Source organism: Mercenaria mercenaria, chromosome 13 (assembly GCF_021730395.1).
Source record: "Mercenaria mercenaria strain notata chromosome 13, MADL_Memer_1, whole genome shotgun sequence".
NCBI classification, from domain to species: domain Eukaryota; kingdom Metazoa; phylum Mollusca; class Bivalvia; order Venerida; family Veneridae; genus Mercenaria; species Mercenaria mercenaria.
The window spans coordinates 29,461,009-29,477,860 of NC_069373.1; the positions used below are offsets into that span (position 1 = coordinate 29,461,009).

Here is a 16,852-nt window from a genome sequence, read left to right on the forward strand (position 1 = left end):
AACTCTTGTTTACTCGTGAGCGGGTCTCAAACTTGGTCCGAGGCCGTTTCTGGAAATTTTCACATTTTTCAGTTTGGGCACCCCCAGCCCCGCCCCAGACCTTGACTTTTGGATCGGACCGGGTGGCCGTTGTAGAGGGGGTCGTCCCCCACCCGGCACGGGTGGCCGTCATTCGGGGAAAACTCTTGTTTGGGAGGAACCCGGGGTGAGGTGGGGCGGTGTTTCCAAGGGGAACTCTTTTTTTTAGGGACTCGTGGCTGAATGCGACTTGAGTGGTTTTCTTTCAGCAGTTAATACACCAGAAATATATACGAAACTGGTAAATTGCTCTCGTTAGCTGTAACAGGAACCTTGTTATTTGCTGTCATAAACAGTTTACTGCTAGCAGTAATAGGAGCCTTGTAAACATTTAATCACTGGTAGTTACATATACAAAAAACTGGTATACTGGTCTTATAAACCATTTGACTGCTGCCAGTAACACATAGAAAACTGCTTTCATTGGTCATTTGACTCATTTCATTACTGGAAGTGATATGTTCTCATAGACCACTCTGCTGGCAGAAACATAAATGAGACTTTTAAACCATTTAACTGCTGGTATTATATAGTTTACAGGAGAATTTAAGGGTGAATGGGGCAATTTTCTATAGGGCAAAATTTTTCTTACGGGCAGAATTTCTTTAAACTTTGTATACTGTCTGAGAATCAAAGTTAGAACGAAAATATGTATTGAAGATCATAGGTACCTAGGCTTGATCCTTAATTTTCTGCCCTTGAATATCGGTTTCAAGGGCAGATAATTCATGATAGATTAAAAACGCTTTAATGATCTTTAAACGATACGCGAGAAGGGTAGGTTTTACGGCCTATTACACATCTGAAGGGATCTTGTAAATGATCTTAATAACACAATTTAATTGCTGGCAGTATTATATGTAGGACACTGACAAAATAAATACCTTATGTCATTCTCATCACCTGGTAATACAGCTTGATGAACTGTTATAATTGCTGGCAGTTGTAGCAGTTAACTGATGTTAGCAAACACGATCAATTGCTGTAACTGGTGGCAGTTAACTGCGACAGGCAATAAACTGCTGTAACTGCTGGCAGTAGGAGCAGTTAACTGCTGTAACTGATGGCAGTAGGAGCAGTTAACTGCTGTAACTGCTGGAAGTAGGAGCAGTTAACTGCTGCTACTGCCAGCAGTTACAGCAGTTAACTGCTGCTACTGCTGCTACTGCTGTACTGCCAACTTCACGCCGATGAAAAAGCAAATATTTTTCGTCCTAGAGCTGTAACATATTGTGATAGAGATCAAACATTGTATGTCAGCTGTGCATCAGAGAAAGGAAAAATAGTGACTGATAACATAAAAGAGTTCAACGTTAAATGGGTTTAACGTTAAGAAATGGGACATTTCGATGTATTTTAATCACTTCATTTTCATTTATCATATGTACTGCAAGATATGACATTTTGTGTATTCAGCACAGAAGTATTGAGTGTATGTATATAGATATATATATATATATATATATATATATATATATATATATATATATATATATATATATATATATATATATATATATATATATATATATATATGTGTGTATTGCAGCGTTGTATTTGTCACACAATATATCCCAGTGTTTGTTTGTTAATAAACTTTATTGTAACTTTCTTCATTCCGTTTTACTTGCGTTTTAACAACTTCAAAACGCCGTTTCACAGCAATGGTGAAATGTCAATTTTGAGTATTAGGCATTAGAAATTATCTGGGACAAAATCTTTACAATTTCATAACTTGTGCGTTATTTCTTCATTTTCAGGCCAACCAACGGCAAAAACATTTCGGCTGGTTCAGCAAAAAAAAAAAATAAATTAATTCTCTAAAGGCACACTTTTATGCAACATTATAACACTTATGTGCCATGACCTTGAATACTGTTTTGGAATTCACTGATTAGAACGGTATATCTTATCTATGGTATATTAAGTATACTGTATACATTTATTGTTATTCGAGAGTGTCAGCGTTCATTCACAGAGGATTGTTTCACAATACTTTATTCTATTGAAAAAAACCTTTATTAGAAACTGTATACAATAAACGATGTCATCATTGAAAGACATCTGCGAAGGTGTACCAGTGGACCCACTTCCAGAACCAAAGAACCGAGATGAGTCGGTGCCTCATGCACCTGTTCGAACCCCAGACCTTACCAGAGAGGAACAAAGGGTAAGTTCTCTTATCACCTATATATATTTTGTTAATAATGATAAAAATATTAGAGTGAGTAATTAAGAGTTAGACACAGTAGGCCAGGGGGCGTTTTCAGTCCTTTTTCGAAATGGACTTTTTATTAAGCGCTTGTTTACAAAAGATATTTTAATTGAGATGATAACACTATACATGATTTTCACAGCACATGTAGAGTACAGTTTTTGTTAACTATATAAACTAAACAGAAAAGCCTTCCGCTAACTTATGAAGTTGCACACATGATAACAAAGCGAACTTTGTTTACCATTTAGCCATAATGATAACGTGACCTCGTCTTGACCGAATAATTCATAGCTATTAATTAGTACACTATGTTTGTGTAGAAGAAAATCTCAGTTTTTAAACGAGTTTTATAATTATTTCTTTATTACATTTGTTTAGCCTTTAAAGAACATTTCAACGCACGTTGCGAGTAAGTCTACTCACTAGTGTGCTTTAATTACCAAGAATAAACAATTGTGTTTTATATAATTTTTCTATAGAACATATACAACGTTTCAAAATTCAATGTCAAATTTTGATGACTTAAAGATTTTATAACCATTTTCAAAGTGTTTTCTTTCACCGGGTCAGTACATTTTTAATATTACAGTTAGCCTTGCAAAATGCGCTCAGATATTTCCCACCTAGTGTTCACGAGACGCTTGCCCCTGAGTTTGCAGACGAACTACGAAACTATGGACACATCTACATGTACAGGTTCAGACCTACATTAGAGATGAGGTATGCCATAATTATTGTTTCAAAGGGTCTCATATTGTACCCGAGGAAATATGTTTAATTATGGCTGCACATCCAAAAGGTCAACATTCCTTGTCCGCATATTCTATGTGTGACATATATAAGTATCGGGAACCAAAAATCATATTAAGGAGGTAGGTTACCTTTATTGCAGGGGAAATTGAAATCTGTAGAACATATTGAATTCGAACTGTTTCTTGTAGAGCTATATATATATATATATATATATATATATATATATATATATAGCTGCTAATCGGTGTTTTAGTACGTGTATTGTTCCTATATAGGAAAATATTCATGTTTTAATCACATGACCCGCAACCGACTTTTTATATGAGTTACAGAAGGAAAAAATAAGAGTTTCTATTTTTCACTCTTTTGTAAATTAAATATGATTGTAAATAATGGATAACTGTATGGCATTAACTGCAACCTTTGTATTGTGAATGAAAAAAAAAAGGTATGTAGCGGGCTTTGGTTCCATGGTAACACAATTTATTCCATTTTTAGCAAAATTTTATGGAATGAAATGTTATTAGAGCCCCCAGTTCATTGTCAGAAGCATATAGTCTATTAAGTAAGTGATATGTATGCACACTATTGGTCACACTTACATTTTATGTTCCGTAAATTGTACAATTCATCTGTTACCATGGCAACAGGGGTAGTATAATGCAAATAGTTTTATTTTTTTAATTAATACTTGTATATTTATACATAGTTCTTCTTCTTTTTTTGACTTGTAAATAACTTCAACCATTTTAACATGTAACTTACTTATTTTCCCTTCTCTCAATCGTAATTTCATGGTAAAGATCGTTTTAAATACGTACTTGGCAGCTACCTCTATGTTGACAAATCTATGAATAGTTGTTATGTCACGTTTAAAAGCGTATATCTCTGCTTTGATTTAAATATACGTATCTCCAACAGTTTTATAACGATTGAATTATTACAGTTTTATATATTATACATATTATCAAATTATACCAGGTTTATATAACGCCCTTTTCATGACAATCAAGTCACTCAGGGTGCCGAATTCATCCTCTACCAGTACAGGGATAGAACGAGAGAAAACCCGCGGAATAGAAACAGAAAAGACCTTTAGATACAGACATGTCCGGCTAACTTATCAAAGCTCCTTGCGAATAGACAGTCTGGTTCTTTAACATGCTCCATGTGTAGCACCTATGCGCGCGTCCTTCTTTGGAAGAACCGGTACTTAGTTAGGTGGAAGACACTCAAGAGTATCTAAGAAATTCCCAATGCCTGGATTCGAACCCCGGATCTCAGGGTTGCTACTTTGACAGTCAAGCGTGTTACCTCTAGTTCACCAGGCCACTTTTTAAGTGTTGAAGTAACATTTCTGTGATCCTTTGCTTGCAGTAGTCATTGAATTATACATGTAATTTTTCCGTTGAATATTCAATTTCACCATTTCAAAACTGGGGTTAGGGAAGCGACTTTATCATTAATAAGTTACAAATCATTTTTCTAGTTTTTTTCTGTTTGTGTTACAGGGCTTATCCAATAGACGAGTATCCAGTCCGATGTCGTCAGGCAGCAGCCATCATGCATATGATAATGAATAACCTTGACCCTCGTGTCGCACAGTTCCCGCACGAGCTTGTTACATATGGCGGGAACGGGCAGGTGTTCTCAAACTGGGCTCAAGTATATCATAGCGTTATGAAATAGAAATTCTATCTATCACAACTGTGTTAATTTAATTAATAGTACTAAACAGAAATTATTATGCTGTATGCAAATGCACGGGAACAGGGAAAAAGCTAGCAAAGCTGGTCTCAAAATTCTAATTAGATCTTTGATTAACTGAAGAAATGATTATAAAATTTGAAATGGTCATTGCCGGTGGTAAATGTATCTTCATGATAGAAATATAATTTCAGTTTTTGTTGGTGATGAAGTATCTATCTGAAATGTCAGACGAGCAAACGCTGGTTCTCTACTCTGGTCACCCTATGGGTCTGTTTCCCAGCTCACCAGACTCGCCAAGGGCCATCATCACCAACGGAATGGTAAATATTGCTGTTGAAACTTATTTTCAAAGTAATGCTGCTGACATATCGGCTTGTGAACTTGTTTTCAGTTATGAAGTTCTATGTAGAATTCACCTCTCTAAATTTATAATACATTTTACTATATATACTGCTACTATCTTAAAGTTATTATCTTCTATTTAAGGTTATTCCAAACTATTCATCCAGAGAAATGTATGAAAAGATGTTTGCACTTGGTGTAACAATGTAAGCATGCAATTAACCTAATTTGTATAATCCATTTATACTTCGAAGAAAGAAAAGCTTGTTTAGTCAACTGCTACGTAGACTGCTGTGGTTAATTCTACGCGCCTCCAGATTTATGACAGCATTTTAAAAAAATTTAGAAAGCGCTTTCTTAAGTAAGTGATTGCTTTAGAATAATATTTTGTTTGTGAAATGCTGAATATTTTATCCAGGTGCTAGCGCGTACTTGAAATCATACCCGGAAGGCAACGTGTGGTCTGTCTCCACCATTAAAACTGGAAACATATATCTCCAACAAACATTTAATGATTATGTATAGGTATGGACAGATGACGGCTGGTAGTTACTGTTACATCGGTCCCCAAGGTATAGTGCACGGGACAACGGTAAGTAACAGGACTTAGTTCCAGCACGCGCATTGTATAATGTCTATGACCTGTTTATCGTAACATTTTCTCTTCATGAAATGCAATATGAATTAAATATGTAAACAACTGTTCACGAAATTGAAAATGCAACAAGTATATATGTGCGGAGGCAGTATCCCAAATTGACTGAAGCCGTTATTCGAATCATTTAAGTGGTAAACTTAGAAAAAAATTGCTGTAATAATTCTTAGCCCGTGCTTCTGTCAGGGATAGTGGCAATATTGAATAACCAAACAGTTCTTAATAATTCAATATACCTTTCTTTCTTGTTGTATTTGAATATATTACTGTGAATTAATCCGCGTACGTGTCTGTGGGTTTCAGTTAACCGTTCTGAACGCTGCGAGGAACCAACTTGGATCAGACAACATGGCCGGCAGGGTAAATATTTGTTGTTGTTTTTACATGAATTGTTTATTGCACAGATTGTAAGGTGATAAAAGACTAAGTTCGTCATGTTTACGTACAGTCAAATCTGTGCTAAAGAGCATCTGTTTAAAAAGACCACTACTTGCTCTTCCAGTGGTAGAGCCAGACATGTAGATCGGTGTAAATATACCTCTGTTGAGAGTCCATCTGTCAAAACGGACATTTTTATTTTTGCATTTCCCGTAGGTAGTCTTCATAGATTTTCAAGGAAAGACTGAAAATGTTTATGCAGCAGAATTTGATTCCTTGTATTTGTAGGTTTTTGTGACGTCTGGACTCGGCGGTATGAGCGGGGCCCAGGCCAAGGCTGCGGTCATTTGTGGCTGTGTGGGTGTTATTGCGGAGGTAGGCAAATTAAAAATTTGATCAAAATTATGATTAATTGAAAATATACAACTTGGTGAATTTAGGTAGCGAAATACACTAAGTTGTTTTCAACGTAATATATGTATATTCCATCTAAAACTGCAAATTAAGGACCCAGTGTCTTTTTTCTTCACATGTGTATTTGAAATTGATATATATATATATATGAGGGTATACAAATTATTTTAAATAATGCACATCGTAACTGTTAAGATACGAGCATTTATATGACATATACCTTCCAATACAGGTTTGTGGAGAGGCACTTTACAAGCGTTATAATCAGGGCTGGTTGCTGGAAGTCACTGACGATCTTGATAAATGTATCTCGATGATCAGAAAGGCGAAACGAGAAAAACGGACAACAAGCATTGGATACCATGGCAACGTTGTGGACTTGTGGTAATAAACATGCTACTCATATCGATGAGAACGATTTTATTTACGGAAAATATATCTCAAGTCTATGAACAGACACGCTAAGCGTTCTAAATGTACAGTGCCGGATATCTAAAGGCACCTCTCTGAGTTTTTGGGTCCGTAAATCTTTATTTGCCTACCTTTGACATTCAAACAGAAAAAAAAAACGGTTTGTCGGGGTTGTTGGAGGATTTAAATGTGTTTGGTCTGGACCCTAAAACCTGTCATTACATTGTGACTCTTGATATAATTCGCCGGAATTCTGATGGCATGAATAAAACAATTATATTTAATATCCTGCGGGTCAGTAGTCAAAACTATTGGCCGTCTTCCCTCGGACCTCAGGCAACAGCTTTTATAATTGACCGGAAAGTCATTAAGTAAGTATCTAGTATTAGAAGTTTATATTACTGAAAATTATCCTAGATTAACAATTGATTAGTGTCATTAACACATCATGGTTATTTGACAGGGAGAGACTTGTAGTGGAATATGATCAGACAGGCGACTTATTAGCTGACCTTGGGTCAGACCAAACATCATGTCATAACCCCTACCTGGGAGGCTACTATCCAGTTCAGGTTTAACTTTTCTTGATTTGTCTTTATTCATTAACATAAACATGTGTTGAAAACATCTCATTTACAGAAGCGAAATTCTTATTTTCATTAAACGTGTTTGTACTTAACACTTGGATAAATTTAGATAATTAGAGTGTTCGTAATTCTTCACATTTTTGGTATTCACTTTATTCTTATGCATTATATTGCGAGTAGAAAATGCATTTATTTCATTGCAGTTGAGTTACGAAGAGGCAAGAGCAGAGATGCATGAAAATCCTGTCCGGTTCAAAAATCTCGTGCAGGAAAGGTAATGCAGCATTACATGAAGAACGTAAATCTCACATTATGCTGATTGTAAATTTCCTTTAATACAAAGATGATTTACATTTTTAGCCCACCATCATCAGATGATGGGCTATTCAAATCACTCTGCGTCCGTGATCCGTCGTCCTTCCGTCCGTCCGTCCGTCCGTCCGTCCTTCCGTTAACAATTTCTCGTTATCGCATCTCCTCAGAAACGACCAGGGGGATTTTGACCAGACTTTGTCAGAATGATGTATTGGTACCCTAGTTGTGTCCCCCTGAAAATCAGACTGGTTCAACAATTTTTTTATTTCTATAATTTACATAGATTTATATAGGGAAAAACTTTGAAAATCTTCTTGTCCAAAACCACAGAGCCTAGGGCTTTGATATTCGGTATGAAGCATCATCTAATGGTCCTCTACCAAGATGGTTCAAATTATTTCTCTGGGGTCTAATATGGCCCCGCCCTGGGGGTCACATGGTTTATATAGACTTATATAGGGAAAAACTTTGAAAAACCTCTTGTTCAAAACCACAGGGCCTAGGGCTTTGATATTTTGTATGTGACATCATCTAGTGGTCTTCTACTAAGATAGTTCAAATTATCCCCCTAGGGTCAAATATGGTCCCGCCCCGTGGGTCACATGATTTACATAGACTTATATAGGGAAAAACTTTGAAAGTCTTCTTGTCCAAACCACAAAGCCTAGGGCTTTGGCATTCGTAATGTAGCATCATCTAGTGGTTCTCTACCAAGTTTGTTCAAATTATCCCCCTAAGGTCAAATATGGCCCAGCCCTGGGGGTCACATGGTTCATATAGACTTATATAGGGAAAAGCTTTTAAAATCTTCTTGTCAATAACCTACAACATTCAAATTTGGACCACATGTATGGTTTTGAGTGGCAAGATGAACCTTGACATGAGTTGAACTTGATTCTGACCTAGTGACCTACTTTCACATTTCTGTAGCTACATCCTTCAAATTTGGACCACATGCATAGTTTGTGCACTGAAAAAAACTTTGACCTTGATTTTGACCTAGTGACCTACTTCCACATTTTTGAAGGTACAGGCTTCAAATTTGGACCACGTGCATAGTTTCGTGTTCTGAAATGAAATTTGACCTTGATTTTGACCTAGTGACCTTCTTTCACATTTCTCAAGCTACAGCCTTCAAATTTGGACCACATGCATAGTTTTGTGTACCGAAACAAACTTTGACCTTTACATTAACCTAGTGACCTACTTTCACATTTTTGAAGGTACAGGGTTCAAATTTAGACCACATGCATAGTTCTGTGTTCCGATATAAAATTTTACCTTGATTTTGACCTAGTGACCTACTTTCACATTTCTCGAGCTACAGCCTTCAAATATGGACCACTTGCACAGTTTTGTGAACAGAAATGAACTTTGACCTTAAGATTGACCTAGTGACCTACTTTCACATTTCTGCAGCTACAGGCTTCAAATTTAGACCACATGCATAGGATTGTGTACCGAAACAAACTTTGACATTGACATTGACCTAGTGACCTATTTTCACATTTTTGAAGGTACAGGCTTTAAATTTGGACCACATGCATAGATTTGTGTTCTGAAGTGTAATTTGACCTTGATTTTGACCTAGTGACCTACTTTCACATTTCTCAAGCTACAGCTTTCAAATTTGGACCACTTGCATAGTTTTGTGTACCGAAATAAACTTTGACCTTAAGATTGACCTAGTGACCTACTTTCAGATTTCTCAAACTACAGCCTTCAAACTTGATGCACATGCATAGTTTTGCGTACAAAGAACTTTGTCCTTGAAATTGATCTAGTGACCTACTTTCACATTTCTCAAGCTACAGCATTCGAATTTGGCCACATGCACATTGTTGTGTACGGAAATGAAATTTGACCTTGAGCTAGTCAATAAGTCTTGAAATTTGGAACACTCAAAAATGGCACATTGGTGGGCGCCAAGATCACTCTGTGATCTCTTGTTTACGTTTATTTTCGTTTTCCATAAAACCTACGTTGACTTATTTACTTGTATGCAAGTGGCAAATCTAAGTACATACCTCATTATTTAAATATAAATGTATGCGAATTTGATAAGACTTATGTTGTGACTTTAGTTATGAGAAAAGATTCTCTTGAGTCTTTGTTACAAAGTTTTGTCTTTGCAGCTTACGGCGGCATGTTGCTGCAGTCAATCACTTGGCTAACAAGGGATTGTATTTTTTCGACTACGGCAATGCATTCCTTCTAGAAGCAGGACGAGCAGGTATGTCACTAGCATGATCCAAACAATTTATTAACATTAACATAAATGTTGATAATGATTTCTATGTATGAAGTAACAGAGAAACCATTTCGAATGTTTCTGATCAAACCATTCTAAAATACGACATCGTGCATGCAACCTATTTTCTGTTTTGGACAACTGCATATTTTATTTTATGTTTTAGGGGCCGATGTTGGAGAGAATGCCGGACTACACGGAACATTTTTCCGATATCCGAGTTACGTACAGGACATCATGGGGGACATATTTTCACTCGGCTTTGGTCCTTTCCGGTAAACAACCTGCTTATTTTTAATGAGTTAACTTTAGAGTGATGTACAAGCATTTCCAAATATTAGATCTTTCTTTGGTTAATGTATAAGATTACAAGATGTAGAATATTGAAATACAGATATGAACAGAACGAATGGGATTAATCATTCAGATGCAGAGTCCTGCAAACCAAATTATACAGGCAACACACACCAGACTTATGATTACAGATCACCTTGCTCGTCTTAACTCGTTTGTAAGTGACATTCTTTGCCTTTCTGGAAATTTCATTTTTTCCCCTTTATTCCATTACCAGATGGGTCTGCACAAGCGGTGATCCTAGTGACCTTGACACCACAGATGACATCGCAACCACAGCTCTAGAGGATATAATTAATCAAGGCGGTAAGTGTTTAGTTTGGGCTGAGTTTGTATGTTTGTGTGTGTGCGCGCATGTGTACGTGCGCGCGCGCGCGTGTGTGTGTGTGCGTGCGTGCGTGCGTGCGTGCGTGCGTGCGTGTGTGTGAAACGCCTCTTTATTTATACTAAGACGGGAATGTGTATAGAATAGGTGCATTAGTTTTGTCCCATAACTGTTAAAGATAACCGTTTGATATAGCCTGTACAATATTCTTTTTTCTGTTTCTAAGATATTTGCACAGACCTGACATATCTGAGAAGCGAGTGCGGTTAGAAGAGTGGCGTTATTAATGCAGTATGCAAAATACGGTGAAGAAAACGTCACTTTATATTTTAAATTAGTTTCTTCTTTTTGCCGCGACAGAAGCACGACGTATCTATAATGAAAATTGACTGTAATAACTATTGAGAAAATTATTTTAGATGAACTAGTTTCGACTTCTCACTGACGGCGGTATACTTCTTAACCTTGAACTTTGGCATTCATTGCTCCACTATAGAACATTACTACAGTACACCACTGTAGTACTTTACTACAGTATACCACTGTAGTACACTGCTACAGTACACCACTGTAGTACACTACTACAGGACACCATTTTAGTACACTGCTACAGTACACCACTGTAGTACACTGCTACAGGACACCACTGTAGTACACTGCTACAGTACACCATTTTAGTACACTACTACAGTACACCACTGTAGTACACTACTACAGTACACCACTGTAGTACACTACTACAGTACACCACTGTAGTACACTACTACAGTACACCACTGTAGTACACTACTACAGGACACCAATGTAGTACACTACTACAGTACACCACTTTATTACACTACTGCAGTGGTGTACTGTAGTACACTACTACAGTACACCACTGTAATGCACTGCTACAGTACACCAATATAGTACACTACAACAGTACACCACTGTAGTACATTTATGTTGTTCAAGGCTGTATGTACTTTGTAAATAATTATTGTTTACACTTTTTTCTGTTATTTGTTTTTGTGTCAGTTGCTTGGAAGGTTAGCGTGGTTATTTCCTTGTTCTGTTCTGTCGCAAAAGGACATGGTTACTATGTATGCTCTCCAGGGTATACCTCTATGGATAGCAGTATTGAAAACGTTGATTATACATTTTCATCGCATTTTATTTATTCCCGAGAGGAAAGAAAAATCTTTATGGTGTTGTTCGTTTGTTTACCAATGGTTGACTCAGTATTAGTGACTGTATAATAAATGACATAGCTGGTGTCGTTCTGGAAATCAATCATTGATCATCTCAATATTTAGATATTACGAGAACTCATAGAAACAGTCAGCTAGGTAAAGCGTACGCTTGTAAGAAAATTTATTGGAATATCAAATTAACTTTTCTTTGCAAAATGCGTTTACCGGTTAAGCTAAGCATGCTAAAATGCATCATGCTAACTGGTATAATACAATTACCGGTAGCGTTTGCGTTTGCGTTTTACAATGCTATAAATGATACAAGTGCACTTATAAGTGATCTTCTAACTGACTATAATTTATATGTTAGACCTGCACTGGACGTAAAAGATACCGTCAACGTCACAATGTCTCTGGCTGTTATATCCATAAAAGAATATGACGAAAAAGACGGCACTCTTTCTTTAATTGGTATATTGGGATTATCTTGGAATGACTCCAGAATGATGTGGGATCCACTTTACTATGGGGATATTGAAGAAATACTTGTTGGCTACGACGAAGTTTGGGTACCAGATCTGTACTGTGTAAACTCTGCTGTTTCCTTTATGCCAGTTGGAACCAAAAAAGAAAGAGTTCGTTTCTTCTCTAATGGATTGGCGATTTTTGCTCCCGGAGCACTATTTACAGTTTCATGCGCTGGTAATATGGAAAAATACCCATTTGATTCTCAAACATGCCTTATATCATTTAATGCATGGAATTACAATAAAGGGGAAGTATCCTTACTTCCAGAATATGAAGAAATAAACCTTAGTGTTTTTTCGGAGAACAACATTTGGACACTTGGTGAAACACGAGTTACGCATGGAAGACATACCGACGGTCGTCAGCTAGATTTCTACATGGAAATAAAGCGGAAGTCAAAATTTGTAACTGTTAATGTTGTGGTTCCGCTGTTGTTTCTTAGTTGTTTGAACAATTTAGTCTTCCTGCTGGTTCCTGAATCAGGAGAACGTATTTCATTATGTATAACTGTGTTGCTCTCAATATCAGTGTATCTAACCATTCTGAACCAGACGCTTCCACAAAGTTCGGAACCAGTACCAATCATATCGTACAAAGTTATCGTAGATTTAGCGGTAAGCTACTTGATCATTCTAATGGTGGTCATTAACCTTAAATTGTATAACAAACCTGACAATGAAAAGGTTCCGCATTGTCTACAAACAATGTATAAATGCTTTTCGTGCAGCTGTAGAAAAGCAAAATGTTTAATGCCCTCCAAGTATCCAGATATAAGAAGTTATATAAATGATTGCGTTGAAGATGAAGGGGATACAGACAAACCTCAAGCAAAACGACCACATGTTAAAGTAGAAAATGAATCAAAGGAAATTGTTTCATGGAGAAATATCAGTACAGCAGTTGATTCCATATGCTTTATTGTGTTTAACTGTATCACTGTGTGTAGTTTTTGCGTGTTTATTAGGATGACATACGTCTGAAACTTTGTGTTGGTTAGAATAGATAAAATGAAAATGAAAATAAAATTTTAAACGCTAAAAGATAATTCAATACAATGTTGTTATGTTATTAAATTTTTAAGGACACGTCACCTTTGTTGTTGTTGTTTTTTTCAATTCGTTTTTACGAAATAAGATTTCGTTTTAACGAAACAACACTTCGCTTTTACGAAATACACTTCTTTTTTACGAAATACACTTCTTTTTTAAATATATTTCGTGTATACGAAATAATATTTCATTTTTACGAATGTATTTCATAAAAACGAAATCTTATTTTGTAAAAAACGAAATGTTATTTCGTTAAAACGAAATAGAAAAAAGATTCACATGTCACTTTACGGGCACTGTAGTTTTGCAAGTATCTTGATAGTACGTAGTAGTATGTTACATAACAAAAAAAATCAGAACAATATTTGTGCTAGAAATTGTTTTGGATAGCTCATTGAAGTCACATAATAATTTCTATTGTTAAACTTAATTGTTGGTAACGAGGGCACCATAACTCATTCTTAAGGCATAAGAATGGTTCCTTCCTGATGGGTGAAGAAAAATATTAGTGTGACTCTAAACGTTTTTTCTCTGTAAACAATTGAATATCTTCTTGTTTTTCAACGGAAATTAAAAAGGTGATCCCGTTTTAAATCTGATATTGTAGCAATACTGATGCTAACTTTCCTGCAAAATGTTACAAATAAATACACTTAATGCAGCACTATCATTGAGAAGAACCCAGGTACCGGTCCGTGCATCATTTCATCACGGGAGGGTACATTGGTAGAACAACCGACCTTTCCTAAGCTAGCTGGGTGTCTTCTCCACATTAAGAGTTCAACATCCCGAGCAAAGCTCAAACCCTTAACCAAAGACCTTAACCCCTCGGCCACGGAGGCACCACTATTATTTGCGTTAACTTATTTGATCATCGTACGTTTTATGCATAAATGCCGATACATTTCTCAATACACTTTTACCGAGGTAAATCATTTGTTTCAAGACTGACGTAGAATTACCTAAGGATGCAGAACTTGTTTATTTATTGATCAAATTTAACATTTACGACACACACCTTGAAATTAAGTGTATAATATTTAAAGTGTAAATGCATGCTCTAATTACGGCTATGTCCATCTTTGCTAACAACCACTTTTTAACCTTTCTTGCATTTTGTGTATAAAGGTTCTCAGTTGCTCGGTACAAACTGACTCCCAAAATCTTCTATGCTTTATTTTTAGGCTCTGAATCTGATTTAACAGAACTGATCGAGATACTGGATGCAAACAGATTTAATATTGTTTTTATAAGTTTAGTGGCACAAAGTTTGAGCCAGTCCAGAGCATAAAGTAGGTGTGCTATTCTCTTGAGATTACATTTAATCCCGCTGGAACTATATTTTATGTAATTTCATATTTAAGTCAGTAGTAAAATTGCTTTGTCAGTTGAGATGTGAAACGTAATAGCCTGCGGTAACTGATTATATGAGGTGGAAGCAGTCCAGTATCTGACATGCCATCTAGTACCCTTTTTGGCAGTCCAAGCCACTAGTACATTTTCTTTCAATATCATTTTAGCCCGGCTTGTAAATTCAATAATACAGTAAAACCTTGCAAAGTTTAGTAGAGACCTAAAATATTACATTTCTTAAAGAACAATATAGAGCAGCAGTATTAGTCAGCCTGAAAGCCAGTGCAAATTATTTGTTTTACTTCATTTTTTTTTATAATTTATAAGATCTAATCTTCCTTTATTAACTATTAGAGTATAATTATAGAGTTGCGAAAAGTTACATTAATGCAATATGAGCAAAAAGTCTTTTTACTTTATATACAAAGGGTTAAATCTTCTGCAACCGTAAACTGCACGCAGCATTTTCAAATATAGTCAAAGAGGAAATTTCATATTTTGTTATCTATATATATGATTCTGTCACATTTTAAACTTGAACATTCATTCATGAGAGATGCATCTTTCACTGCAAATCTAAAAGTTATATATTTCCTTGCGGAATCAGCGTTTTAATACTTAAAATGAATTATTTTGATGTAAATCTTTAGTTGATATAAGTTATAGAATAGTGATTTGGCGTGGTAAATCACACCAATTCTTCAACACCAAAGCGAAGAAGGAATGACTTAAAAAGGAAGGAAGATAAAATTGTAGAGAAAAATGTGTCTGAGCAAAATATTTTGTAGGGAATTTAATGGAGACCTTGTTTATACCACGATGTAGCATTAGCTGTAAATTGTACACCCTCGTAATAGAAAAACAGGGCTATATTTCTATAAGATAAATACGCTTTGATCAAATATGAAAGGCATGATTGCGACGGGGCGTCCTAGTAATAACGCGTGCTGCCGTGTTCTTAACACCTCTCACACACCTAGCACCGGCTTAAGCGGAACTCTATTACACATATGTTGGATTGACTCCATGATCCCAAAGGCACGGTAGACTTACCATGAGGTAACCAGGCTGGCATCACAGGTGAGATACTGTCCTATTCTGCGTTGTTGTGCATATCCAGCCCGGCTTACAGAGTAACTGTTGACTTGCTGTTCGATATCCATACTGTTGTCAAATACTGCATCAAGATTTCTAACACACATTTTGTGGACTTTATTACAGAGTCCCCGACCTTCACTAAGACGTCCTAAATGTACTTGGAGTTATGCTTTGATGTGAATAATATTACCTCTGCTTCATCAGCATTGCGCATCAGCATGTTGCAATGCCTCCATGAGACTATTTCAGCCAGACAACTGTCAAAGAGGCGCATGCCGCAGCTTCTAACGGCTTAAAGAACAGATATAAGTAAGAGTCGTAGGCGTAGAAATTAGGACTGGGACGATTATTCGGTTAATCGGATCCGATTCGATTACTAGGTGAAACCGGTTTCAATTTTGCAAAACCGATAATAACTCTCAAACAAAACATATCACAAATCGTACTTCATCTTTATACATTTCTTTGACCAGCACATAGATCCACAGTATATTTCCGCTAAAATACATCAACTCAACTTAATCAATAGTCTCGGATTTGCCTGTCGTGTTATAGTTAAGATAAAATACACCAAAATATGATTTACTTATCGTCACACTGCGTGCAAACGATAAAGTCGGTAAGTTTCAAATGAAATCAGCCACTGGAAGTACCCTAATACGGTCGTCAGGAAAGAATTCGCATTTTCAATATGGTTGCCGATTAACAGGTTCGATTCGATTCGATTTCAAAAAAAAAAATGATTAACCGGTTTCAAAATTTTGAAATCGTCCCAGCCTTAGTTGAAATGATGAAGCAGTCTGTGATATCTGCACATGGCACTAACGAGTTTAGTGTACATGATATTGTTCTTTGGAC

General features: G+C 36.3%; 1 protein-coding gene across 3 annotated transcripts in view; it reads left to right on the forward strand.

Moving 5' to 3' along the window:
• The first annotated feature begins 1,971 nt into the window (after window positions 1–1,971).
• Window positions 1,972–16,852, forward strand: part of LOC123529069 (urocanate hydratase-like) — a 28,760-nt gene continuing 13,879 nt past the window's right edge. Inside the window, exons 1-15 of one of the 3 annotated variants that reach the window (XM_053521393.1) lie at window positions 1,972–2,248; window positions 2,886–3,016; window positions 4,561–4,714; window positions 4,951–5,079; window positions 5,246–5,307; window positions 5,627–5,693; window positions 6,060–6,116; window positions 6,423–6,509; window positions 6,781–6,932; window positions 7,423–7,531; window positions 7,750–7,820; window positions 9,997–10,094; window positions 10,279–10,387; window positions 10,684–10,772; window positions 12,582–13,584. In XM_053521393.1, the coding sequence (XP_053377368.1) occupies window positions 2,123–2,248; window positions 2,886–3,016; window positions 4,561–4,714; window positions 4,951–5,079; window positions 5,246–5,307; window positions 5,627–5,693; window positions 6,060–6,116; window positions 6,423–6,509; window positions 6,781–6,932; window positions 7,423–7,531; window positions 7,750–7,820; window positions 9,997–10,094; window positions 10,279–10,387; window positions 10,684–10,772; window positions 12,582–13,474 (2,334 nt within the window). In that variant the 5' untranslated portion in view covers window positions 1,972–2,122 and the 3' untranslated portion in view covers window positions 13,475–13,584. Of the gene's footprint in view, window positions 2,249–2,885; window positions 3,017–4,560; window positions 4,715–4,950; window positions 5,080–5,245; window positions 5,308–5,626; window positions 5,694–6,059; window positions 6,117–6,422; window positions 6,510–6,780; window positions 6,933–7,422; window positions 7,532–7,749; window positions 7,821–9,996; window positions 10,095–10,278; window positions 10,388–10,683; window positions 10,773–12,581; window positions 13,585–16,852 lie in introns of those variants that run through there. The other 2 variants (XM_053521396.1, XM_053521395.1) reach the window with 2 other exon arrangements.